Raw genomic sequence first — 27599 nt, 5'->3', positions numbered from 1 at the left:
ACACACACACACACACACACACACACACACACACACACACACACACACACTCATGGCCTGTCCCCTCCGATGTAAGAGGCATTCTGGCTCTATATACTGGTGACTCTGTATTGAACCGAAACTGAAGAAAGTCTTGGTCACAGTATGCACCTAAGAAAACCAGGAAGTGATTAACTTCCTTTTCTTTCCCTTCCCCCAAACCTCCATGCCATTGCCTCTGAACTGGTCTTGAAGAGGGCAGATGGCCCATGTCCCTTGCTACCACTAGGGGGTGTGATGAGCACACTTGGGAGGGTAGGTCTGGCACTTGGAGACCCTGAGTGTGGAAGTTGGAGGCAGATGGGCTTCTGGCCTAGGGGAATGCTGATGGATGGTTCTCCTGAGTGCGTGGGAAGGGTTGACGAGGAAGCGCCCTTGTCAGAGGGGGAGAGGTGAAGTTGGCCTGCCACCAGCTGAGCTACCCACTGCCTCCCCTTGCCAACCAGGCCAGAGTTGATGCTGAGCAAAGAGCATCACTGCAGGGCACAGATTGTTTTGCATGTCATTTGAATATTATTTCTTTTGAGTCAAAATAGCACCGCAAACCCCTCTCTACCTAGCCCCCCCACAGTTCTGACTTGTTCTCCTGAAGAACCTCCAGTCCCTGACTAGCCCATCAAATCCAGGTGTTCCAGTGGGAGAAAACGTGGAGCTCGTTGGTTCCTCAGTTGCCTTTCCTCTGTACTAATTTTGCGGCCCCTTTTCTTCTGCCCACAGATCCTCCATGTGAATCAATCCCATGATGCAACATGCCTCCCCAGCCCCAGCTCTGACAATGATGGCCACGCAGAATGTCCCTCCCCCACCCTACCAGGACAGCCCCCAGGTGAGTGTGCCAGGGAAGAATGGGGAGGTGTGGTAGCCTTGGGAATCCCATGTGAGGGTGGAACTGGGATGTTCGGGCGCACCTGGCAGCCCTGAGGAGGCTTCTTTGGAGAGTCTGTTCTGGTGAATACAGATCTTGAAGAGTCGTTGAACTTGACAAAACACCAGGTTCAGACACTGCCTGGGTTAGTTCTGTCACTAGGACCTTAGTCTGGAGTTGCAATCATAGACCTGTCTGCCACTCTCACCCTGCAGACATTGAAAAGTACAGCTGAAGCCCTTAGTCCTGCTCAGGGCAAAATTCACACTGGAGATCTGATACATGTGCAGTCTGCTTGTGAGTGCTTAGACTTCCCACTTACTCCAGTACCAGATCTCCCTTCCCCTGGTCTCTTGAGCCCATCAGACTGGTGTCCAGATATCTGCCTGTTAGGAGAATCTCCTGGGGCTCTGCTGGGCTTCCACCTAGAATAAACAGGATTCATGGTCCATGTCTTCACTTCAGCTCCCATCTTCCATCATTAGTTCAGTTCCAAGTTCTTCTGAGACTCCTTCCCTGGTTGCAAAACCTGTGACCTTCAGCAGCAGTGTCTTTCCCACTACTGTGGTTCCCTCTGGGCTTTTTGCTTTTTTACTTTTTTTTGCTGGAAGCTTCTAGCTTGTGTGGATTGGGCTGCTGGACTCCCTGAGACCCATCTTGTCTCTACCTTAGGTACCTGCCACCAGCCCCTAAGTCTCCAAAAGCCTGAGTTCGGGGGCTGCGCTTTCACAGGAGAGTCCTCACTTTTGGCCTTTACCTGGTGTTCTCCTCCTTTCTCTAGGAGAAAGTCTGGCCAGTCCATACCAATTCAATAATTACCTACTGGGCACGTATCGTGGGAATTGCACCCATTAGAATGCTTACTTGGCGGTTAACCAAGGGAAGCCCTGCTGTGTGTCAGTCCACCCTCTCTGCAGCGACCATCCTCTGCCCTTCTCCATCCCTTGCACACCAGCATTTCAAGCATAGTCATCCTCATAGGCCACATGGATGTGGAGACAGGGCAGGGGACTTTGTTTGAATTAGGACCTATGACCTCTTGGTGCCCCAGCTTAGTGTGAACCTAGAGCAGCTGTCCTGTGCACAATGTCACTGCCAGCTTCTGGGACATTGCCAGATGATATGAGGCCACTTTGCTGACCATCTTTGACACCTCTCCCCGAAAGTACAAAACCACGCATCATTCAGTGACCATGTCCTTGAGTCTCCAGGTTTGCTCTACACAGGACCTTCATGTTCCTTCTCTCGGTCTCGTCAACCTTAAGAAATGGGGTGAGGATGGAGGCTACGGAAGAAGGGTTAAGGCAGTGATGGAGTGGGTGGAGGAAGCAGGGGGAAGGTTTCCAAACGGAGGCCAAAAGCAGCAGCAGCTTCTGGTCCATGGAAGAAAAGCTGCTTTCTCTGGTCCCGGGGTACCAGCCTTTGGAGTCAGATGGTCCCACAGGTCCGGTTCCCCGTCCTTTAGCTCCAGGGTGGTTCTCCACATGAGTTTGCCCACTCGAATCCCATGCAGCTGATCCCCCTGCCTTCCTCCCTCTCAGCTTTCGAGAGCTAACTCCAGCTTCTCAGGGGAGAACTCTGCTCTATTTCCCTTGTAATGTCATTATCCTAAGGAACCAGCTGCTCTCTGACACAGTGTCTTCGGGAAAGCCTGGCCTTATAATAGGACCGTGGGTCAGGCACTCAGGGGACTCATCTTAAATGGGGACTCGCAGGAAACGAGACCCACTCTTTCATTACCCCTTCAGGTCTAATCTTGTGACTTCTGTTCCCTGTGTGACACTACTCTATGTCACCTCCCCGGAAACCCAGTTTCTTTCACAGGCAAGGAATGGACAGTCTCTGATATGGAGTCCCCAAAATGAGAAAGGGAGCGAGAAGCAGAGCCGCTCCTCGGAGACCCTTGCAATCGTTTTAATAATGTTCCCGTTGTGCTAAGGGCTAGCAATACTGAGCATAATCTATTCAAATGCACAGGAGAATGTCACTTTGGAAAATTAGGAATCTGCATTAAAAAATTCCCAAGCCCCGGACCTTCTTTATAATAAATTAGAATTTTTTTTCTAGGCAAGTTCTTAACTTGGCAATTTTCATTTTGAAGTTTGGGGAATAAAGTTATTAAAAATGAGGGAGACTTTTTTTCCCTTTTCCATTTTAGTAGAGAAGCATTAATGGTTATGGCCCCATGCTATTTGGGCATAAGCCAAAGTGGTATGATGGCTAAGTGGCTTCTAGCCTCTCTGGGCTGTTTGAGTTTGTCTGGGGGAAACTCTGTGACTTCTCATAAGGACATCATCCTGTTTATTATGCTCTAAAGACTGATTGTATATTTAGAAATTGCAACAACAACAACCCAGTAGAATCCTTCAAGCAGAGGACTTCCTCCTTCCTGTGGCTTTCTGCTGAATTCTGTTGAAGCAGCAGCGCCCTCTAGTGTGTAACTCCAATACCTCATACTCTGGTTTCTCTTTAGATCACTCTTTAGTATATTTTTTGCCTTTAAAAAACAAAAACAAAAGAAACTGTAATACCTCAATTCCATTGTGCTGTGTCAATGCCCTTGATCCAGACCCTCATTTTATGCACTGAGGAGATAGGGGTGGATTGCTCAAAATCAGAATTCTATAAAGATTGGTTAATGAAAATGTTGTCTACAGGAAGGTTGGATGTGAAGATGTATGGGCCCTCAGTTCAGTGTGTCATGTTGATTCCTGTATCACCGTTTCTGTTCTTACGCAACTCTGTCACAATGAGCCTGGCCGTCACAGTCACTGGGATTTTTACAGCCTTCACTACTACCGGAGAGATGCTGCTGACTTCAATGGAACTCTCAAAGTCATGTCCCTTTGCTGTACCCTTCATTCACATCCCCTCTCTCTCCACCTCAGAAACACCTTGAAGCCTTCCTGTTTCTTGTCAGGCAGCATATGACTGTGTAGTGTCTTCCACCATGCCAATTTCTCCCTTCTGTAGCCCCACCAGCAATTGTAGGAAATGGATTTGCTAGTGAGGGCAACAGCTTCTCTGCCCTTACCAAGCCCCAGAAAACACAAGGCAGCAAGCCCCACCCTTCTCTGCATCAAACACACACACATGCCTACTGTTCCATAAATGTTCTTGGTTTACAGGCAAGACACATATTTAAATCATCTGGTCTACTGGTGTAGATATTCAATGTTTAATATTCTCTGTCTGCACATCTCCAACAAACCCCTGCTGCATGAACATTTGACCAGGAAGCAGAAATCTTAATGGACCCTTTTTCAGCTCTGGTGGGTGTGACACTCAGTGGGTAGGGAAGATTAGGAATAAATGGATAGCAGGTAGCTGGGAGCTGACATTGAATGACATGGCAATACTTGCTCTGGAAGGGACTTGGGCAGTTTACTCAGAACTGTCTTCCCCTTTCATCAGAGAGCGCAAGATGGCAAAATGAGAACTCAGTATCCAGGCTCAGCTGGAGAAGTTCCTTTCAGAAGGAAGCCCTTTGAGGAAACAGAGTTCTACTGCTTTATCCTGCTGCAACCCTCGGAGTAAAGAGAATGGTGTCAGGCACCAAGGAAACTGTGCTCATATCCAGGGTCAAAGTGGTGCCTTCCTACCTTCCTGCAAGGGGGAAGGTAAGACTAGGCAGAGACCAGCTACACTGCATTCTCTCTTGCCCCACTACCTGGGCTTCCCCTCTATCCTAGCCCTGATGCTCCAAGCAGAACCAGGGGTGCATCAGGCATGGGGAAGCTGGCCAGGCTTTGATCAGTCATTAGGATCCTCATGCTGGTTTCATTAACGAGGCAGAAGGGGGTGGATGGGGCCCCTGGCTGTGAATGGCCTCCATCCAGGCCATGCAGCTGTGACGGGCAAGCAGGTTCAGATGTTGTCACACTCCTTTACATCCCTCTCATCTCTTTAAGGCCTAGAGCCCCCTGCCTTGCAGGGTCCTCTGCTCAGCTGCCTGTGAAACACATTCACTTTGCAGCATAGAGTTAATTCATCTGCTTTGAAAGTTCCCCTAAGCCCTTTCTGTAGCTATGATTGACAGTTCCCTCTGCCCCTGGGGGCAACACCTCAGGGACCATATGGGAGACCCATCTTCCTTCGATTTGACTCATCAAAACAGATTCTTTGTTTTGTTGTGGGCCTTTCTTCCCTTTATATTCAATGACCTTTCTCCCTGCCTGCTTGGGCCACCCATGTCTTTAGACCTAGATTCTTCATTGCATAGAAAGGCAGAAGCAAACTTCAGGTCTAGCTGGGTCCTTTGTGATCCTGCATAGGAGATGGTGGACTGGCCCCAGGACTAGAAAGCCTGTGTTGAAACATGCTTAGGACCCGGTTTAGGGTTTGCCTTTGATTAACTTACTACTTCAGTTCCTGTAGTTATCAGAAGCAGAGATCTTATTGTCTAACTTCTTGTCTCCAAGCAGGCAGGACAAGTGCCCTAAAGAGCTACAAAAATAGTTAGCGGTCCAAGGATGCAAAGCCTAAAATAAATCAGGGAACAGGTGATCCAAGTCAGCAGCGGGGCAGAGAGCACTTGGCATGTCCTTTCCTGTGGCACCCTTGAATTGATTCAGTGTCCCTGTGCCCTAGCAGGAGGGGGTAGGTGAGTAAGACCCCAGGACTCCTGTTGCTGTCGGAGTTGGTGGTCTGGAGAGTAGGATGTCCACCAGAGCAGACACCCAGGAATCTTGGGGAGGCCCCTCGCCCTGCTGCTGCTGCATATTACACAACATCAGGCGGGTAATTTCAGTAACCATCTCCTCCATTCGCTCATCTTTCTAACGAACGTTGAGTGCTTCCTGCGGGCCTTGCCAACTGTGTGCCCTGTATCAGAGGTGCAGAACTAGAGTGCCTGCCCTGGTGGGGCCTTGGTGTCTGCAGGGGTGGAACTGGTGTCCCTCTTGCCTTGTAACCGGTGAACGCTGTAGTGTGAACCTGGGATGGGCTTTCTCGGCGTCTGCTCAGTATGCTCTGGCTTGATTCCTTACTGCATCTTTCTGCACATCTCCATGGCCCAGATGGGATTGAACTTTAATTACTTTTTTATTAGGAACACAATAGGCATATCAGATATGTTTTTCCAGCTAAGAACACACACACACACACACACACACACACACACACACACACACACACACACTCACTCACTCACAGGATAGACACATGCACACTATCAGACTCTGTTAGCGGCTATTGGAATCCCTGGCTGGCTTAGGACCGTGACAGAAGTAAGGGATCCTCTGGAAATGAATGGAAAGGAGGGGAGTGGTCACATCCCCCGAAACTGTACAAAGCTGAGAAGTGTGAGACAGGGTTTCTATCCCTTTCCTGGCCTCTGTTACAGCTTCCTCTCAGCGATACCCCTGGTATGCAGTTAGGGGGACACAGCAATGGATAAGACTTGCTTTTGTAACCCACTGCCTAGAAAGCTGTGTGTTACGAATTAGTCAAGGACATCTCCCCCCCTCATTGCACTACACCCTAACGCTTCTGTGGACTTGTCTGGCTAGCTGGCCCAGGGATCCTGGTGGAGGGGACTCAGGTCTTTTGTCCCAGAAACCCTTCACTGCCAAGTGCTGTCCCGATTCTGTCACTGCTTCCCCTCGCTAGTGTGACTGCAGACATTTTGAGGAGCCCTCTGTAGCCTCTTGTTTGTCAGGAGCCTTTTAACTAGCACTCACTCATTCTGTCCTCCATTCAGTCCTTTAACAACACATTAGAGCTGGGAAACCTATCCACCCAAAGTGCACAGATTTTGAGACTGTATATACATACAGAGGAGGCAGAGGTCAAGGCTGCCTGATCCTGCGGAGTGTGGAGAAATGAATGGAATCTTGGGAGAGTCAGGACTCCAGCTTGAGAGAAGGAGTGAGGATGCTTCCTTCCTACAGAGGCAGCCATGGGAATCATCAGACATGCTTGGACAGCCCAGAGCACTGGGGTGTGAGGGGCAAGAGCGTAGAGAAGAGTGTTGGTCCCCTTGCTGGGGTTCAGTGAACTGACCCGGCTTAGAGCACTCTGAGACCATTATTTTCCTCTCCAACACTGGCGGTGCCCGATGCTGCCTCCCACCTGTTCTGCCTAAAGCTGCTGTTTACCAAATGGCTTCAAGCTCTGACCCTCTCCCAGGCAGGTCTTTGGACTGTCTACTGGGTGCTAGGAAAAACGAACCCATGCTGGCTTTTTCCTGCACTAGAGGGAGTGGCAGTTGCTGTCTGGAGCCTTTGCAACCCTTATTGGGATAGACCCACTCAGAATCTGTCGGGCTCCTTTAGGACTGCTCATCCTGACTTTCTCCTGCCAGGTCTAGGGCTCAGAGGAGGAGGGGATTGTGTCTTAGAAGGATCTTGCTAGAAGGTACAGGTATGGGTTGATCAAGGTTTGTAGCAAGGAACCTGAAAAAGATATTGACCAAAGACCCACAAGAACAATACTGTGTGTGGTGCGGAAACCCAGGAGGTGTGGGCCCTGGGGTCTCTCAAAAGGGTATGGCAGAGAGTGGGGCATGGATTCAGGGGAAGACTGGCAGAAGAAAACATCAACAGTGCTTAGTGGCCCAAGGCTCAGGTATAGCACTTGCTTTGCATGCACAAGGTCATGGGTTCCATCCCCAGCACTGCAAGTAATCCCAGAAAGTGCTGTGAAGCAGTTAGCCGAGCACCTATTTTTTGCCATGCTCTTATATGGCCTCCTGGCAGACATGGAGAGAGGTAGTATTCACTCTGTTAAACAGAGATGGCAACTGGGTCTCCACAGAACTGAGTCACCTGCGCCAAGGGGACAGTCAATGACAGTGTCTGTCTCTGTCATCCTGTGGCCCCATTTTCTGTTCCTAAGCCCACACTTACCCCACTTCCCTGGGAGTATTACAGAGTGGGTTCCTTGGGCGGAGGAACACTGATGTCACAGGACCCCAGGGCAACCCACAGAGGAGAGAAAGGCAGCCAGCTAGTGGGGTGCAGAATTTAAAATATAAAGATTATGTTAACAGCAACTGCCATGCTGCGGCTTACAAAGTTCTGGCTGCTTTGCCATGCGTTATCTTGTTTCAACCTAGCAATCCCTAACTGTAGGTATAAAGAATTATTCCCATTTTATAGACAGGGATCAGAAAAGACTGAAGAATTTGCCCAAGTCTCACAGGCAGACACAGCCAGATGTAAAGGAGATGCCACCTGATCACATCCATTAGCTCCAAATCACAGCAGGGTGCCCACTACTCCAGCCAGTTTGCAGTCAGACTGTAGGCCTCCCTGTTATGACCTGAGGCATTTGGGATCAGCTAGAAAGGTAGTGGTGCATGATGGGAAGTCCTAGCTGCTCCACACCAGTCACTCCCACATTCCATAGAGTTTGGATGCTGCTGTGTCCGACAGTGAGGCTACAACAGTAAATGTGCAAGATCTGGCCACTGCCCTCACACATCCTTCAGTCTGACAGGAGAGTGAGACAAGCTGGCAGATAACTGGAACCATGCGACCAGGCCATGCAAGCAGAGAGCAGGTGCCCTGCCCACTCCAAGGTGTCTCTGTCAGCTCCACAAAGGGACTGTTATGGATGGTTCTTCCCTCCAGCCTGGTCCTACAGCCTCATCAGCCCTGAATGAACACACAGACGCTATATTAATTATGAACTGTTGGCCAATGGCTTGGGCTTTTATTGGCTAGCTCTGTCTTAATTATTAACCCATAACTGCTAATCTATGTATTTCCACATGGCCTAACTTACCAGAGAACGCCTGACTCTCGTCCTCTCTTGCTGGGCTCACATGATGATTGCTCTCTGCCTATACTTCCCAGAATTCTCCTGTCTCCTAGCCCCATTTATCTACCTCCCTGGCCAATCAGTGTTTTATTCATTAACCAATAAGAGAAGCATATATTTAGGACAACTCCATCAAAGGGACAGCTGCCCTCTCAGCAGGGAGAGGGGTAGGATACATCACTGTTCCTCAGATAAAGCATCAGAAGGGAAAGTTACAGATGCAAAGCTGCTCAGCAGTCAGAATCAAGGATGAGATTCAAAACCTTTTTGAATTTTTGTTTGTTTGTTTGTTTGTTTGTTTGAGACAGGGTTTCTCTGTGTCTTTGGAGGCTGTCCTGGAACCAGCTCTTGTAGACCAGGCTGGTCTTGAACTTACAGAGATCCACCTGCCTCTGCCTTCCGAGTGCTGGGACTAAAGGCATGTGCCACCACCCAGCCAAAACCACTTTTATGTGACGCTCAAAGCTCTGCTCTCCCTAGTACACAGTGCCTTTCTAGCATGCTAGGATGAGTTTGCTCCATTTCTCTACTCAAGGCTATGGGCTTCCACCTCTGTGAGTATCAGAGCAGAATTCCTAGTGGGTTTTGGCAGTTGACTGCAATTTGGAGCTAAGGGTTGAAGCCTCTAGCCATCAGCTTTTCCCTCTAGCTCAGAGTCTCCCAAGGATCCGTTCTTCTATGGCCTCCAAGAGAAAAATCAACACAGCAGTAGGCCACTTTGGGCTAATAAGCCCTCCACATTTCTCTACTTAGGTTCTACCTGTTAGAAGTGTTTTTTAGCACAATCATTGTTGGGCAAATTGACTTGAAATTCTGTGTGAGAGGTCTGTTGGGTAACAGACACAGGCAACAAAGGTCTCCAGGTTTCTTCAGCTGCGTGCATGTCTGTTTTCTTGTCTGTTAAATGGACTGAAGAATGACACATGAAAGGCTGCTGTAAACTTTTCTTATTCAGGGAGACTCTGATGGGCGGCTCCTCCCTTACAACTGGAGAAGGGGGGTGCTTAATGAAAGGTGTCATACAAGTACTAGTGAGGGCAGGAAGAGTGGCACTTTCTGGACTCTCTTACATCCACCCAAAAATTCTTCTACTCATCCTGGTATAAAGACAAGACTGTCAGAGTGGTTGGATCTCTAGATGTTGTATATCTGTTTGTGTATTCATGAGCCTCAACCCTTCCCATTTATAGGAGGGAGAGAGGAAATATCACTTAAGAACTGGGACAAGGGAGCTGAAGAGATGGCTCAGAGGCTAAGAACACTCGTTGCTCTTCCAGAGGAGCTAGGTTCAATTCCCAGAACCTACATGGCAGCTCACAACTGTCTGTAACTGCAATTGCAGGAGATCTGCATGTGCTATACAAACATACATGTAGGCAAAACATCCATGTACATACTGAAAGAAGGAGGTGAAGAAGAAGAGGAGAAGGAGAATAATTGGGGCAGGGGTGCTTGAGCTCTTGGATTTGGGTTGGCTGGTTCCATCTTGAGGACCCAGGGAAGCTTGGTGATTATCACATCCCAGAAAGGGAAGCAGGCAGATGCTTGCCCTGGGGTCTTCAATCCAAGAAGGACCCACAGCTAAGAGAGGAGGCAAGAATCACATAGAGGGGCCTCCCCAGGGCCAACACCCTCTTGCCCTGTCCACTAGACATGATCTTGTTCTCTTAGCTACTCCTCGAAGTCTGTTAGCAGGAATTTCCCCTGCAGTAGGAAACAGAATAATGTCAGGAGACTTGTGCCAAACATGTGGCTAAGAACCGGTAGAGGCTCATCAACCCTAGGCCTGACTCAGGCTGCTTCACTTGCCTGAGTCTTTTCTGATCCCTTAGCCTGCTCTCAGGGCTAAGTCTGCCCTTTCTCCTCCTCTGTGCCCTAGCTGCCTCTGCCTTTAAAGGGACAGTGCTGCATGTTTGCATTAGTGCTATTCCCCACCTGGTCTACAGTGAGCCTCTCAGGTAGAATTTCCTTAAAGGAAACATCAGGGTCTGGAGTTGCCCTTTGAGACCAGCTGTGAGTGTAAGGCTAGTTTCTTCCCATGCCAGACTGAGGAGAATGGAAGGAAGTCACTTGGGGAGTACCCAGGAATTAGTGGTGTGCTGGTTAATATCTAACAATTGGCTCTTGGGGCAAGGGTTGGAGAGGAGGGTTCAGCCCTGATTTGCACCATTCACCAATTTCCTTGCTGTAAGTGCTCCCACCGTGGCCAATTTCAAGGCACCCAGACGTCAACCAGCTTGCAAAATTCCCGAAAAGTTCAACCATCAGTTTTCACAGGCAGTTCCATGGGGCCATTTAACAGCCATGCCCTGCTCTGGTTCACCCAGACTCTCCCCCTGCTCCCACTCTTTAGACTTTGCTGCCCCTACCTAATGCAGATTTCAAATTACCCCCATATCCCTGTAGGGTCTCTGACCTTGTAAACAGTGGCTGGTCCCACTTGAATTCCAGGTCTTTGGAAATGGCTAGCAAACGAAACCTGTTTGGAAATAAACATTCATCCTCCAAACCAGAAAGAAATGCAGATTTTGCTGAATTGGCCCCTCTGAGCCACATAAATTTGAGTCATCCTCCTTCTCAAACCAGCTCTGGTCTCTCCCACCCTCTAACAGCCTCTCAGGGTCTCTCGGGAGATCTGCAAATGACTGATTTTGATTTAATTTTTATTCTGAGCATTCATCTTTATCCCATCAGGGCCTTCCACTACCGTTCCCCAGTCGGGCAGAGGAGTACCTCCTTCACCCTTCTCTGCTCTAGAGGCTCGACTTAGTAGAGGCCTCTGTGGATTCCTTCAAGGACACCAGACAGTTGACTTAGTGGGCACAGCAGAATGTACCAGTGCATTGACATTTTACCCTCAGATGAGCTGTAGTGTAGTTGTGCTTGCTTTATGACTAGAGTACATTCTACAGCTCTCATGTTTCATTATAATCCCCTCATTCAGATATTTGATGGGGGAATCTCATGTCTCCCTGTTCCCCTGCTTACCAAACCATGCTTACACATTCTAGGTTTCTTTGGATAGTCTTCACACAACAAGCTACAGAATCCCTTCCCCATGCTGGACTGCTGTCCCCTGGACGTGCCTTCATGTACTTGTTTAATCCGAAGAGGAACCGGATCCTAAACTCCTCGCTCTGTGTATGCTAGGCTTTCATTAGTGCATCCTCAGATAGCAGCATTACTTCATGTTGGGATTTGCTTGTTCTTTGCTCACAGACACATTACACCTTGGCTATATCGAGCTAGCCATCAGCTAATGCATCGATGCCAGCCCCTGTATCCCCTGTTCTGCACTTACATTATTGATTGTGTTTTATTTTTAGAAATGTTCAATTTTAACTTATTAGATGAAAAATAATCTTATTAGGTTTGCCCTATTGTCCAAATCTGTAAAGACCTGTTGGGTCCAAGTTTCTCATCATCCACAAATTTGTTGAACATTTCCTCAGATGGCCAAGAAAAATGTTTAAAAAAAAAATGACCAAAAGAAAGAAGCATGTGGCCTTTGCCTAGAAACCTCCCTCATGCTGACATCCATCCTTTAATTGTGGTCTGTGAGGTATTGTTCACCAGGCCACATACAGTGGGAGATGCGTTGCCCAGGTGAATTACACTATATTTTCCTAATCTGCCAGATGAATGATCTTGCCAAATCCTCCATGCTGCCAGGCACTGCTCTTTGTGAGCCTAGAATGTAGCACAGTGCCTAGTATGTGGCAGGGATTCTGGAAGCACCTGTAAACATGCCTGTTAGTGGGTGAGGATGAGAGGATCCAGCCCAGATCACTGTGAAGAGGACTGCCGTTTTCAGAGTATGTCTTCTGTCTGCGTCGTGGAATCTAGTACAATATTTGCCTCACTCTTCATTCATGTAGCACCTCTTTAAAGACCACCAACCCTAAATGCATACTGATGAGATAACAGAAGCTTAGGCAACTTAAGGGATTTGTCTGAAGTCACAGGCTAATAAAGGGACAAGCAATATCTGCTGGCTTTGAGGCACTGTGTGCTCTACCAAGCCTCCTCTGCAATGAGTTTGCACACGTATCCCATAGTGGTAGGGATGATTCTTTTTGACAAAAAATGATACAGTGTAGTAAAGCACAGATTTTTTTTTTACAGTGTCTCATTTATCCTCTGCATTCATCAATCCATTGATTCAACATATATTTAGTGACAGAATACAACTGTTAGGAGCCCTCCTTGAGTTCTAGAGAGAAGTGAGGAGAAAATAATCCAATATTCATATAGCTTATGGTCATGGTGAGGAATATACAGGAAGAATAAAGCCAGGGGCCTGTGGGGTGAGGGAGGCTAGATTCTTCTGTAAAGGGTGGCACCTGAGCAGAGATGTAAGTGGAAAAAGAGCTGCCAATGTCCTGGACATATATATTTAGCAATAATGTGTTGTAATCACAAAATATTTTTCTTCTATAAAGCAGGGACATAGATCCTATTATGAACTCCCAAGCTGTGAAATACCTGATTTAGAATATTCATTTATTTATTCATTGACTCTTTTTACTGACAAATGTTTTTTGTCAAACCCCACTCATTTTTATTTAAGTATGGTCAGTTGAGTGGTGGTAAATAAGGCATTAGCACCAGGGACGGTGTATGCTCTGTCCAAGAACAGTGTGATAAGTGTTATCATGGTGTCAGGGATAGGTGGATGGAGAAGAATAATGCAGATGTGTTGGCACATCACCATTCTAGGGGTCTATTTAGCTAAGAGAATATAATATAAAAGAATTAAATTCTATTATAATGGCTTTCAAAAATTTTGGAGATATTGGACCATTTCTTTAAATGAAATTTAGTCAGAAAATTCAATATATTATATTAAAAGGAATTGATGTAAAATTGTTACCTTCAAAACCCTATGACATACTATGAAAACCACTTCTCTAAAGTGGTTGCTATGACCAAGAGCAGACATCTGTTCATTGTCCGTTAAAAACTTTATCTTCAAGTAGCCATATAAGCCAAATTTGGAGAGCCATTCATTCAGCCATCAAAACTACTAGAAGGGTTACCTCTTGGCTTGCATTAAAAGCAATAAATAAAACTGTCCAAATGAAAAATAAATCAGCCTCTTTTCCCCTGCTTTTTAAAGTTACCTAATCAAACCCATTACTATTCTAAAGACTCATAAACAGGAGCTGGAGAGGTGGCTTAGTGGTTAATAGCACTCTTGCAGAGTATCAGTTCCTGCTCCCACATGGTGGCTCACAATCATCTTTAACCCAGCTTCAGGGGACCGACTGCCATATTCTGAACTTCAGGAGAATCAGACATGCACATGATACAAATGCATACATACACTCATACACAAAACTGCTCAAAATGCAAAAGACTCATAAACATAATTTTTAAAAGAGTTTATTTATTATGTATACAACATTCTGCTTCCATGTATATCTGCACACCAGAAAGGGGCACCAGGTCTCATAACGGTTGTAATGCTTGTGAGCCACCATGTGGTTGCTGGGAATTGAACTCAGGACCTCTGGAAGAGCAGTCAGTGCTCTTAAACTATTATCATAAACATAATTTAAATAGTTTATTGCATTGTGATTTGGGGGGGATTTTCATTTGTTTGTTTTCACTTCTGGGCAAAGATCGCAACATTTGCAGTCAGAACTATTTCTTAGGTCAAGACACGGTAGCTACACCTGTAATCCCAGTATTTGGGAGTGGAGACAGGAAGCTTACACACTCACGATGCACCTCAGCAGCAGATCAAGTTTTAAGCCAGCCTGGACTACAAGAGACCCTGTCTCAGCAAAATGAAATAATTTCTGTTTTCAAAGTGTGTTGGGCATCCATTCCTTGGTTACTAAGTTCTTTTCTAGAACATACTCATTTCAAGAAAATGGATAGATTGCTTTTCTGCCCACTGTAGCACATGCATAAGGATACACATTACATCCACACAGCTCTCTTGCCTATAGTCTCCCAGATACAGCACAGACCAAGGAAGACTCCCCCCACACACACTCCATCTAATCTGCCTCCTTTCTTCTCTCTGCAGATGACAGCAACTACCCAGGCTCCTGCCAAGGCCCAGGCTGTCCACATCTCAGCCCCCTCAGCTACCGCCAGCACACCTGTGCCCAGTGCCCCCATTGATCCCCAGGCCCAGCTGGAGGCTGACAAGCGAGCTGTGTACAGGTAGGGGACTCTCCAGTCAGTCTTAGCTGAGCTATGAGAATGCAGATCAGAGGGTAGGCTCATCAGCAATGATGACCAGCAGCGGCTTGCCCAAGCAGCCCTCAATTCAGATTCCACTTACCCGAAGCTGGCCACTGTGGGTTTATTTTAGCTTGCAGGAAGTATTTGTGAGAGACATGAAAGGCTGGACAGTGTCAGCCGTGAAGACTCCCTTCCCATCTCAAGTGCGAAGATGGGCCTTAATGAACAACAGAAACCCTCTGTTCAGCCAACCAAACCCTCTCTTTGCCTGTTTCTCATTGCCAACACTTTAACAAGCTCACCAGTCATCTGGTTGCACCATCTACAACTTGGTAGTAAATAAGCTGTGTGTATGCAAACAGGGAGAGTTTATTAAAACATACAGTCCTGGGCTGTAGGCTCAGACAGGTTGAATCAGTTGGTCGATCAACGGGAAGAGAGTTATGAATTGTCTTTGTCAGCATTCCAGGTAAACTTGATGCAGCTGTTCCATGGGCTGCACTCTGATCCATGCTGCCTTGCAATAGGTGTTGCGTGTGACTGCATGGGTCGTGGTACTTGCCCAAAGTGAGAGCTTGCTGAGAGCAAGTAGCTCGTCTATCTCATTCTGCTTGTACTCTTTACCCAGGGCAGCATCCTGAATGAGAAGGTGGTAAAGCTCAGGTTAACCCATCTGCCTTAATGAACTCTAGTTCTAGGGTGTGTGGGAAAGAAGGTGCAGTTATCTAAAAACAGGCCTGAATGAGATTTTTATTGTCATTTGTTTACGAGGATCCCACAGTACAAAGAAAAGATGCCCGAGTCTGCACTTGGTGTTGAGGCTGGCCTCTGGTTCACATCCACCTCTGCGATTTCGCATGTTCCCATGCACCAGCAAGTGCAATGTTCCCTGGCAGGGTATATATCAAGGCTAATGCCAGTAGCTCTAGGAATGATGCACCCAAGACAGGCAAACAGGAGGACAAATGAATAGGAAGATTGATTCCTTCCCCCACACCCCAAAGACAATGCCTTTATGGTAATGGTGGGAATTAGTGATGTTATTATCATTATCAGCAGCATTATTTTTAGGTACTCAGATAAACTGATTGCCTCTAATGCTAACACCTAGGTCCTGAAGAAAATTAAAACAGTACCTAGTCCCTGCCTTGTGCAATGCACAAGTCAGGTCCACTGCCTGTGGATGCAGAGCTCTGCCCAGAGAATTCTGGGATCTGTTCACAGTAACTGGTAACTCTCAGGGAAAACAAACCTCCCTCCCTCCCTCCCTCCCTCCCTCCCTCCCTCCCTCCTTCTCTCCCTCCCTTCCTCCCTTCCTCTCTCCCTCCCTCACACTCTCACACTCTCCTACAGAATCTTTACTATTAATTATTGCAGGCACTTTGTTAGACTCCTGGGAACCTGGGTGAGGTAGGAAGGTAAACACAAATGCTTGTCACCCCAGGACCCAATAGATATGCAAATAAGAAGGTACCACTGTGTACTCAGAGCAACTGGGCAGATTTCCTTGGGGAGGCAATGTTTGTGACTGGTCTGATTGGCTGAGCAAGAAACTCCACTGGGTGGAGAAACACACAGGATAGCCCTTTCAAGCTAAACAGAACTTGCTGTATTCTAGGGTCCAGATCAGTCAGTGGCCAGAGCAGCTGCAGGTGAAAAGAGAGATTTCACAGCTGTCTGTATATGAGCCTGGGTAACTCTTGTAGGTGTGTGCCTTGGTGAGAGGCAGTTCAAAACAAAGAGGAAGTAAGTGACCTCTGAAACCTACCCAGTGACCTGATGGCCTGCTTATGCTCATAGTGCTCTATTTAGATCAATATTCCAAATGTGGTCCATGGGCCTGCAGCGTCACATTATATGGGGGCTGATTAGAAAGGCAGTGTCTCAGCCTGGCGTTGGTGGCACACACCTTTAATCCCACCACTCGGGAGGCAGAGGCAAGCAGATCTCTGAGTTCGAGGCTAGTCTGGTCTTCAAAGGGAGTTCCAGGACAGTCTCCAAACTTACAGAGAAACCCTTGGAAAACAAAACCAAACTGGAAGGAAGGAAGGAAGGAAGGAAGGAAGGAAGGAAGGAAGGAAGGAAGGAAGGAAGGAAGTCCTTTAATCCCAGCACTCAGGAGGCAGAGGCAGGCAGATCTCTGTGAGTTCAAGGCCATCCTGGTCTACAGAGTGAGTTACAGGACAGGCTCTAAAAGCTACAGAGAAACCCTGTCTTGAAAAAGGAAGGAAAGGAGGGAGAGGGGAAGGGAGGGAGGGAAGGAGGGAGAGGGGAAGGGAGGGAGGGAAGGAGGGAGGCAGGAAGGGAGGAAGGGAAGGAAAGAAGAAAGGAAGGAAGGAAGGAAGACAGAAAGACAGAAAGACAGAAAGACAGAAAGACAGAAAGACAGAAAGAAAGAAAGAAAGAAAGAAAGAAAGAAAGAAAGAAAGAAAGAAAGAAAATGAAAGGCAGTGTCTCAGGGACCACCCAAACTTCAGGATTGAACACCTAAAATTCACATGGTCTTGGGTGATCCTATGCACATTAGAGGCTAATCCTGGGCATGTTTGCAGATCCATAGGGATGGGGTGTGTGGTGATCGTGTACCATTGAGAGTGCCTCTGATTAAGACAGGCTGGAGAGATGGCTCAGGGGTTAAAAGCTCTGGCTGCTTTTCCAGAAGACTCAGATTGATTCCCAGCACCCACATGGCAGCTCACAATAGTCTGTAACTCCAGTTCCGGGGGGTCCAATGCCGCCTTCTGGCTTTGTGGTACAGGAAAAACAGAAAATAATAAAATTTTAAAAAGTAGGTGCTCTTAGCCAGAGTGGCTAAGGTGGGAGGCTCTGAGAAGACTGTGCTTAGTTCAAGCATAAAGCTCCCCCCCATCTCCCTTCCATTCTCCCAGTTGCCCTAGGCCACACACACAATTACCTTTGTGCATCCAATCATGGTCTCTGTTAGGCATAGGAAGTTTCTGGAAACCCAGGCTTGCTCCTACCTCTCACTGAGCTTTAGGTTCATGATAGACTCAAGCAGCATATTTAATAAGAGTTAATGAGGCAGCCCAGGTAAGCACCTGGCACCATGGCTGGCATAAAGCAGAGTTGTACTTCACAAGACCATCACATCCATGGACTCCAAGTCCTTCTCATGATTCCAGGCTCATGCTGCACCCAAGCCAAGCTGCAGGAGAGGCAACCCACTGCTCCTCCAGACCTGTCCACCATGTCACTTGAAGTATGGCCCAGATCTTCCTTCAATTAACACTTCTTCCTGCCCACCCTTTTTCTTCTCTGGGGCTAACCCAACACCCAACAAAAGCCCTTAGCATTTGCTTAAGGTAGGCTGCAGCCATCTGACCCAGTAAAGGCATTCCTAGGCAAACTTGGCTCAGGCTCCTACAGATAGATAGGTTGAGGCTAACACCTATACCATTGCTCAACTCCTCAGCTCTCCAGTCTCCTACATTCAGAGTTGTCTCCTACATTCACACCTCTCTCACTAGTACCAGCAGCCCTGTCTGCAACCATTGCTTAGATGCCCAGCCTCCTGTAGGGTCGGTAATTTTAATTAGATTTGCCTGCCCCGGGCAGTTTGGTTGTTCCAAAGCACATCAGGGAGTCCACATCTTATGTCAATAAATATAACAAGACCCTTTCCATTCAGATCAGTGCCCAGCACCACTTTTTTGGAAGTCTTCCCTGTGGCCTCTTCCAGGACTATAGATGGAGGAAGATGGGGAGGCTGCCCCCCTACAGCCCCTGCTGACAGGCAGAGGGGCAGTATGACAAAGGGGAGAGAGCCTGCCAGTGCCCCCAAGGTTTTATTTGTGTATAAGGATGTGTTAATGAAATGTATTGGTTCCCTTCTGATCTGGAAGCTGGGGGAGGGGGTGAGCAGAACTTGTCTTTAATTGGATCATACCAGAGCATCATCTGGGCTAATCAGCAAGGCAACCAGGAGCTCCAGCTCAGATTAATGATTTCAGTCTAATCCAAGCAGATCCCATGATTGGATGCACATCCCGGGTAATTGTGTTTGTGGCCCACGAGCAATGATGAGAAGCAATCGGAAGAGGGGAGGCCTGTGGAGAAGGAGCTTTTAGGTTTGGATGGCCCTCAGTTTTCACAGCCCCCACCTCAACTCCACTGATGTTTCCTTCCGAGAAGTTCAAGTGTAACTTGGGCTGCAGCACCCCACCTGCCATGCTGCTGAACGGTGGTCAGGTGTCAGCTGCAGTTTGAGACGGGGGATTAGGAGGCAGAGCAGAGACGGGGCCAAGAGGGTGAGGTTAATCCAGCTTTCACTCCCCCCGCCTCCCCTCCAGTCTCCTTCGTTCCCCTTTGAAGTGTGTGGGTTCCCATGGAAACCGTGATGTCCTGGGGAGCAGAAGAGTGGCAGGGAGCTGGGCTGGCCAGGTGCGAGTGGGGGAGGAGGGCCACTTTGCTGAGCATGCTCAGCTAAGGTGTTGGCTGTCTCTCCCATGGCTGCAAGAACCTCTCTGAGAGCTGTAACCCGCTGGCAGTGCCGAAGTTACCTTTCATAAGGAAAAGTGGGCTGGGGGCCCGAATAGCCAGAAAATGCTGTAACAGTTGTGCTTTACTTCCCCATGAAAAAGCACTACAGGGTCAGCCAGCTGCAGGGTCGGGGAAGGTGACTCCTCTTGTCTACCCCCTATTCCTTTGTGCCATTACAATGAACTTAGTTGGATTAACATCTGGATTAACATGTCTGTGTCCTCCTCTTGCTAGACTGTTAACTCCATGAGGACAGAGTTGGGTTCCTGTCTGTTGTTCATTGCTCTGTCCCCAGCACCTTACACAAGCAGTTTAGGCAAAGAGGGTGCTAAAATGCTTGTTGAGGGAACTAATTAAGTAGTTTAGACAGTACCCTGTAATCCATGGCCCTAGGTTGATGTGCCAGCAATTGGCTGCGGGCAGGGGGATCTAGGAGCATGATTTGCAGCATTTGCCAGTTTCTGTGGTGTAAATGCTCCTTCCATGACCCACTCAAAACGGCTACTGAAGAGTTGGAAAGAGATACACAGGACTCAGTCTTGCCAGCATGACTACAATCCCCATACAAGGAGCCAGGTCACAATAACACAGTCTCTATTTACAAATGGGGGGAAGGAGATAATCAATCCTACGTGCAGATTCTCTGGAGTGGCCTTCAATGGCCCTGATCCTAACTTGGTTCTGTCCTCTCGGGTCTCACGCTGGAATCTCAATTTGAAATGTTCTATCTTTAATGACTTAACGCCAAGGGTGGAGTGAGTGCTGTGTCAGTGTGTAAGCACCAGGGTGCTCCAACGGAACCCCAAGACAGAGTTTTCTCCTTTGGGGGGTTCCACACAGCGCTTTTCTGTCTGCTTGTGCAAGCCCAATCTCAGTATCCACCCTTGTCCAAGAGCCTTTGCAGGCTTACCGGTTAGCGAACTCCGGAACCTGCTTAAACCCCTCTTTTCATCTCCTCTTTTTTTTCTCCTATCTTAGACTCTTGGCTTTTGCATACTGCACATGTGAATCTTCCAATCAGTCCCAGATCCCATGAGCCAATTAGCTGGGAGCCTCCACCCAGGTGTGCACTACCCCCTGAGATCTCGTGCCAAGTCCAGCTGTCACTCAGTGCAGCAAGGTGCATTCCTAAAGCTCTATGTGTATTATGCTCATTCCTGTTGCATCCAGACTGGGTTTCTCTCAAATCCACACCTTGCAGGGGAAGGGAGGAAACAGGACAGTGAGTAGTGTGCAGATCACTCCCATGAGACCATTCTAAAGGTCACCGAATCCTGAGCCTTGATCCTGACAGTCCCTTTAGCTGGAGGTGCAAATTCAGCCTAGCAACCCCCGTGCTAGGCAGGGGAAATAGAATAATGTTCTAGAAATAGATGTGGTGATAACTAACTTTGTCACCTTCGGTGAGTTAATCTCTCAGAGCCTCCATTTTCTCAACTGGAGAAAAGAAAACACTAATAGCCAGGGTAAAGTTACATAACATTAGGTCATGCCCAGTGCAGAGAGCAGTGTGTGTTCAGTGGACTGGAGGGTCATAGCACAAGCCCCACTCGTGTGGCTTTGGCCTGCTCAGTCTGAAGCATTCGGTGATGTAGGCCTCAGGGTTAGAAGCACAGCCTTGGCCATTTTCTGCTTCACACTCTGGCTCCACAACTGGGCACTAAGTCTTTTACATCCCAGCTTCCTCATCTGTAAATGGGAGTGAAAGTACTACTGTCTTGTCATCAGGGCTGCCATGAGGATTAAATTGGCACAGGCCAAGGCTTAGTAAAGAACCTGTGTGGGGGCAGGTGCTGGGGAAAGGCTCAAAAATAAAGAGCTTGCTGCTCAAGGATGGAGACCTGAGTTTGGATCAGAAAGGAAGGATGGGAGGGAAGGAGGGAGGGAGGGAGGGAGGGAGGGAGGGAGGGAGGGAGGGAGGGGGCAAGGTGGTGTTCATTTGTAACCGTAGTGATGGAGGTGCTTGGGCAAGTGGATCCCGAGCACTCACTGGCCATCCAGCTTAAGCTCCAGGGTCAATGAGAGACCCTGTGTCAAAAACTAAGGAGGGGTGAAAGCAGAAGACACCTGACACCTACCTCTGGCTGCCTTAGGCATGGGCAAGTGTACTCCCCACATAGGTGCACACACGCCACATATGCACACCTGACAAGTTTTCTCTATAGGTGTCAGCTCAGTTGAACATTTTGGGAAATTAAAGCAAGCAGGTCAGCAGGGTTAGGAAGTAAAGGGCAGGAACTGTGATGATGAGAGGGGCTCCTAATCAATTGATTCTCAGAATGCTATTTGACTAAGCATTTATTTAGTGTGCTGTAAAGCATTGTACTGACTCCTGAAGGCATTACAAAGGAGGAATGTGCTAGGACGGAGGAGAATGGACATAGAAAGTAGATGAAGTATAAACTCAGCACCACGGTTAGGGCTCCAAAATGCATCCAAGTATCTGGCTTAGCATCTGTCCTGCTTGGGAGAGTCACACTGCTTTTCCCAAGGGGGACAAATCCCAAGAGAATGGCATTGAAGCTGCCCTTCCAGGGGCTGGACTGGGAGATGCTAGGAAGTCAGTGTCCCTATGATAGGCTGGACAAGGGGGCAGGGATCTTGTTGTGACTATCCTCTTCAGTAGCTTCCTGGCCCGGACCCTGGGAACTGCTACTTCCTAATGATGCGACGCTGAGGGAATTTGTCCACCCTGTGACCAAAGAGTGTTCTGGCCACTACTAAGTGACCCTAGGGGTTAACTCTCTGTCTTCACTGGCACTATGCTTGGTCATGTATGGAATGTGTTGGATAAGGTTGCCTGAGAATGGCATGAGAGGAATGGAGCCATTCCAAGGAAGAAATTGGGATCAGAGCTCTAGGCCAAGGCCTCTAAAGTACTAGGTACAAGGGACAGATGTTGCAGGCTAGGCTCTTGGGTAGGCTTTATGGGCTAGAAACTTTAGTGACCATTCCCTGTTCTCTGAAGCAGCTGGATTTACTGGCATGGGAAGGAAAATCTTAGCTAGTGGCTGTCATTAGGGGATCCAGTCTTCTGAACACATTATCTGGGAAGTGACACCATGCTAGTGTCTCTGGTTCCAAGGAAAGCCCATTCTATCTCTCCCCACTGGCTTTTGAAGGCTCTCTGCCCAAGCTCAGCTTCTGCCCAGGTTACTGGCAGGCTAGTGGGCTGCTGCTGACATGTTCTGGAGCAGTGCGCCCAGAGACGGTAAATTCTGTGCCTCCATCACTCAATTGTTCACAGACCATGCCCATATCCCCACCAAGATGTAACTTTCTGATAAGAGAGCCAGGAATCCAGAAGCCCGAAGACTTATCCTCAGAAAGTCATGCTCTGCTCGGTTCACAGAGACCTCAGGGACCAGTGGCTACAACTAGGATGCATACTCCATTGTCCCTTTTTACAAAAGGGAAAGTAGCCAGTACTGGGTCTTCCTGATAGTGCAAATGAGGCAGAGTAGAGTAAGAGAAGAGCATACTGGGGCCTTTGGGCTTCTATCTCCAATGGCTTCTTACCAGGGTCCAGCTAACCCAGCCCCCTCCTACCTTAACCAGTGGCACTCTGCGTTTGTTAGGAGCTGATCCATTTCATGATTATGTGAAAAAAAAAAAAAAAACCACAGAACAAGGCTTTAGTCTACCTCTTCTGAAAGGCCATTCAACTCTATAGAGTAGACATCCAATGAGAAAAACAGGTTCTGTAAATGCTGAAGCCTTGTCCCCACACAGAGAGGTGTACCTAGCAGAGGATGCATTTCTGGAAACCTACCCAATAAAGCAGAGATTTCTTGTCTTGGCAGAAGTCTCAATGCTTAAGATTACAAGGACAGCTTGGTTTCTGAACCCAAGATACATAACATTCAAGGATGGTGGAATAAAGAAAAAAAGGAATGAAGTGATTCAAAATTAGCATATGGGGGCCAGTGAGATGGCCCAGTGGGTACAGGTGCTTGCTGCCAAGCCTGATGACTTGAGTTCAATCCTCAGAACCCACAAGGTAGAAGGAGAGAACAACCCCTGCAAGCTGTTCTTTGACTCTGCATGTGCACCCACCCACGAATAGATAGATAAATAAATAAATAAATATAAAAAAATCAAAATTACCACATGGGAGTTCAGCATTTGGGGTTTGAATATCCAGGTTTAAGTTTCAAATCACTTATTAGTTTGATGAAATAATTCTACTGCTAGTTTGCTAAGCAGTAGAATGGGTGTGTAAAGAGCACAGGGGTGGATTGCAGTAAGTGTATTATAAGAGCTCTTTATAATTCAATGTGTGCCACTAAATACATGTGGATATGTGTTCAGTCCCTGCCAGTGACTAAGGTAAAGTGGGTAGAGCTCCCTTTCCCTCCTCTAACCCAGTCCTCTCCTGCTATAATATGACCTGTTTGTGAGCTGGCTGGATTTGTGGTGACTGGGATAGAAGATCTGACTGCCTTTCATTAGCTGCCTAATTTCAGGAAAAGCCGATTCTTTTCCAGTGCCTGTTACCTCTGCTTTTCACGAAGGGGCTAGGCAAAAGTCCTATGCTATATTTTTTTTTTCGATTTTTGCTCTTGTAGACTATAGAGTTAATATCCACATTGTTGAGACTTCATATTGATTTTGTTTTTGATGTGCCAGGCTCTCTCTCTCTCTCTCTCTCTCTCTCTCTCTCTCTCTCTCCCTCCCTCCCTCCGTCCCTCCCTCTCCCCTCTCCCTCTCCTCTCCCTCTCTCTCTCTCTCTCTCTCTCTCTCTCTCTCTCTCTCTCTCTGTGTGTGTGTGTGTGTGTGTGTGTGCACAGGCATGCATGTAGACAAATGTACATATAGATGGAGGGATGTGGCCAGCCTGTTTCCCACACTCACCATCCACCCACCTGGGGGAAGAGAGCTGGGTTGCAGCCCAGGAACCCTAACAGATGCAGCTCCAATTTAGTAACAAGAAGAAGTCCTCTCCAAGGCAACCCAGGCGAACATACCGCCCACTGGGCAGGACTAAAAATAATCCTGCATGCTTTCAACGTCACACCTGAAGTAAAAATACACCCAACCAGGGGCTTCTGGCTTGTTCTCCCACCCCGCTCTGTTCTCTCCATCTGGTGCTTTTGAAATGGGGGGAAGTAGAGGCTGAACATGCACCTTTTTTCACACTCCATCCCAAGACCTTCCACCCCTCCACACACACATACCCCAGCAGAAGCAGGTCCTTTTGCAGCAACCGTGTCCACAAGCTGTCAGATGGCTAACTCTGACTCAGGCTTGCCCAGTAGCAACAAATTCTAAGCCAGAAAGAACTTGGGACTCCTGTCTCAGAAACCTCATCTCTGTAGTTACCGCTTGCCTCATCCGAGTCTTCCATTCATCAGTGCTCGGAGCTGTACTGATCCTCTGCTAGTACTACTCTCTGTTTCAACATTCACTGGGAATTTAGGAAGTTGTCCGGTCACAGACAGTAGGCTTTCACCTTGTAGTAAGGAAGATGGGTTTCATGTGCAGCAGCTATGGTTAGTAGAATGAAATCAGTATCGTAGAGAAAAGGAATTCTTCCTGGCAGTACTTTTTTGATTAAAAGAAAATGAAGGTTTGTCTGGGCCTGGTGGCTCATGACTTTAAGCCCAGCACTCAGGAGACTGAGACGGGAAGGTTGCAGGAGTTTGAAGCCAGCCTGAGCTCCATCGCAAATTCAAAATCAGCCTGGGATTCATGGCAAAACCCTGACTCAATAACTCAAAGGCAGCATAGAGAGCAGAAGACATCACTGCTAAGAAGCTACTGTGACTGCCATTAGAGAGACAGCAGAAAACAGTGTCCCTGAAACATGACCTGCTTATAAGGATGCATCAGAAAATTATTATGAGCTCATAGACATTAAAAGCATGGTATTGGGCTGGAGAGATGGCTCGGTAGGGTAAAGTGCTTGATGCTGATGCATGAAAACCCGAGTTCAGCTACTCAACTTTCCATGTGAAAGTAGGATGTAGCAACACATGACTGTAGAAGCAGCACTGGGTTGGGGTGGAGTGATAGGCAGATCTCTGGGGCCTGCTGGCCAGCCAGCCTAGCTGAAACAATGAACAGTAGACTCAGCAAAAGATTGTGTCTCCAAGATTAAAGTGAAGACTGACAGGAAGTTGACCTCCATGTGTGCATTCAAAAGAGGAAGGACGAAATGGAAGAAGGAAGGAACGAAGGAAGGAACGAAGTTAGTTGGTCTCGAATACTGAAAATGTCTCGCCATCTCTCTCCCCTCTCTTTCTGAGCCTCTGTTGAAATTAGCACATGGGCTCATTTTCCAGCCAGATGAGTCAGCAGACAAGGGAAAATAAATGTATTAAAGTGGATGGTATTATTGCTGCTTTGCATAAAGGACTCCACACACCTCTGGAGGGGATAAAACGAATATTCATTGATAGCTTATTCAATGCCAAAGTCTATCTGTGTCTCTTCATTTAATTATGCATGGAAGATATCATCCCTTATTTATAAGTGGAAACTGAGGCTCAGAGACATTTGGTAGCATGCCCAAAACATTATGCCACTGTCTGTCTCCCAAGTCTGTATTTGTTCCAAATTCCCCTGCTTCCCACTCCGAATTGTGAGTGAAGTCATGAGAGAAACCCAAGAGTTTCCTGTGATGACCATGAGAGGACTAGACAACACAGCTGTCAGAGAGGCCCATCAAGTGTCTTCACAGAAGAGCTGGTGTGTGGAGTTGGGTTCCGCCAGCCATTAGAAAGGAATATAGGAATTCAGAGGTGGGAAGCCCTGATGAGAGGAGTCCCTGGGGGCCAGTGTGGAGCCAGAGCCTAGAGCAGTGCCTTCTGGGATACTGTCTCTGTGACCCCAGCGTTCTCTGGACTGGGATACTAACAATAAAACATCACAATGCCAGCCCCTGGATAGAGTTTCCAGGAAGGCAGGCCTTTGGCAGCCATGCTTGTCAATAAGGGTTAGCAGTAGCTCTTGCCAGCTCCACCCTTAGTGTCCCACCCCAGCCAGCCTCTGGCCAAAAGATTAGTGTCTTCTGGAGCAGGCTGACCCTGTCTGTGACTTTGGCCTTCTAGATTGTGTCCACCCAGAAATCTCTATCACATATCATCCACCCCACCCTCTGGTCATCACCCTTTCCCATCTGGGAAGGGCTCTCCTAACTCTCCCCTTTGGAAGGAACCTAGAGCTCTACGAAGTATGAGCACTGAGCCTGGGCTCCTTCTGCCCATATCTCATCAGGATGATTCTGGTGGGGTGGGGGTGGGTACTGAGAGAGTCTGGAGGCTCGGAGAGGGACCATAGGGGCCAGGAGGCGGTGGACAGCCTAGTCAGGTGGCCACATACTTGGCTGGGCCCATAATTGAAGTCTGTAGCCTGGCCAAGGTCACACGGAAAGAAGGGACAGAGGCTTGACTTTGAATCACAGGATTTATCACCCAGAAAGCAAGGACAGTGTCCGAAGGCCTGGGACCATCCCTAAGCTCCTCCCAATCTGCAGGGGCCTGTTTCTGACTGTGTGTCTATTCTGACACTGTTGTTCTTCATTTTTGAATCCCAGCCTCTCTGAAGCTGCTTTCGTCCTTCCCCACTGTTTCTCTGTTTCTATTCTACCACTAAGTGGGAAAAATTTAAATTAAAAACAAAAGAAAAACACAGCCAAGTTGTCTAAGGAGGAAGAAAGGGAAATGAGAAAGGACCCAACTGTCTTTCCTTGCGTCCTTTTCATAATGAGATGTGTGCTGTAGCCACAGAGGGGGAACTTCAAGTCAGATTAGACTGTGAGAGACTGCCCAAAAAGTTGCAGGTCTTCAAAAACTTTAAGAAAACTTATCTGCCCCATTCTTTACTAAGAACCTGTCTGGAAGTGGGAGGGGGGCATGAAAAAGGCTTTGTGGATTCTCACTGGCTCCCAGAAGCCTCAGGGAGGTAGGGTAAGCAACTTCTGACCCTGCAAAAGAGTTTTGCTCTTGGTGGAGGAACTATCTAGATCCTAGGGGTCTTTGCCTTTTCAGCTGAGGGGAGTGATGGGAACTTCTGCAAAGGGCTTCAGCCAGCCAGCAAGCCATCCATGTCTGATCTATCTGTTTTCCCTGGGGAGAGCAGTCCCACCCACCTAGCCCCGAACTGGGCACTCTTGACCAGCATATTTGGGTGATGTAGAAAACACAAAGGCAGAAGTGTCAGAAGTAATTAAACCAAACGATGACTTGAACCCCTGTAGAAATCAACACATCCGGTTTAATCACCTTCTTAA

The 27599-nt window shown here is 47.7% G+C and overlaps 1 protein-coding gene across 4 annotated transcripts in view; it reads left to right on the top strand.

Annotated features, from left to right (window-relative positions):
- Nucleotides 1-778: 778 nt before the first annotated feature.
- The window catches only part of Pknox2 (PBX/knotted 1 homeobox 2), a 74961-nt gene continuing 48140 nt past the window's right edge, over nucleotides 779-27599 (top strand). For all 4 annotated transcript variants that reach the window (XM_035443574.1, XM_035443573.1, XM_035443572.1 and 1 more), the window contains exons 1-2: nucleotides 779-865; nucleotides 14706-14845. In XM_035443574.1, coding sequence (XP_035299465.1) covers nucleotides 779-865; nucleotides 14706-14845 — 227 coding nt within the window. The remainder of the gene's footprint in view (nucleotides 866-14705; nucleotides 14846-27599) is intronic.

The sequence above is a fragment of the Cricetulus griseus genome, chromosome 4, assembly GCF_003668045.3.
Source record: "Cricetulus griseus strain 17A/GY chromosome 4, alternate assembly CriGri-PICRH-1.0, whole genome shotgun sequence".
In the NCBI taxonomy this organism is placed as follows: Eukaryota; Metazoa; Chordata; class Mammalia; order Rodentia; family Cricetidae; genus Cricetulus; species Cricetulus griseus.
This window is presented reverse-complemented; position numbering and strand designations above follow the sequence as displayed.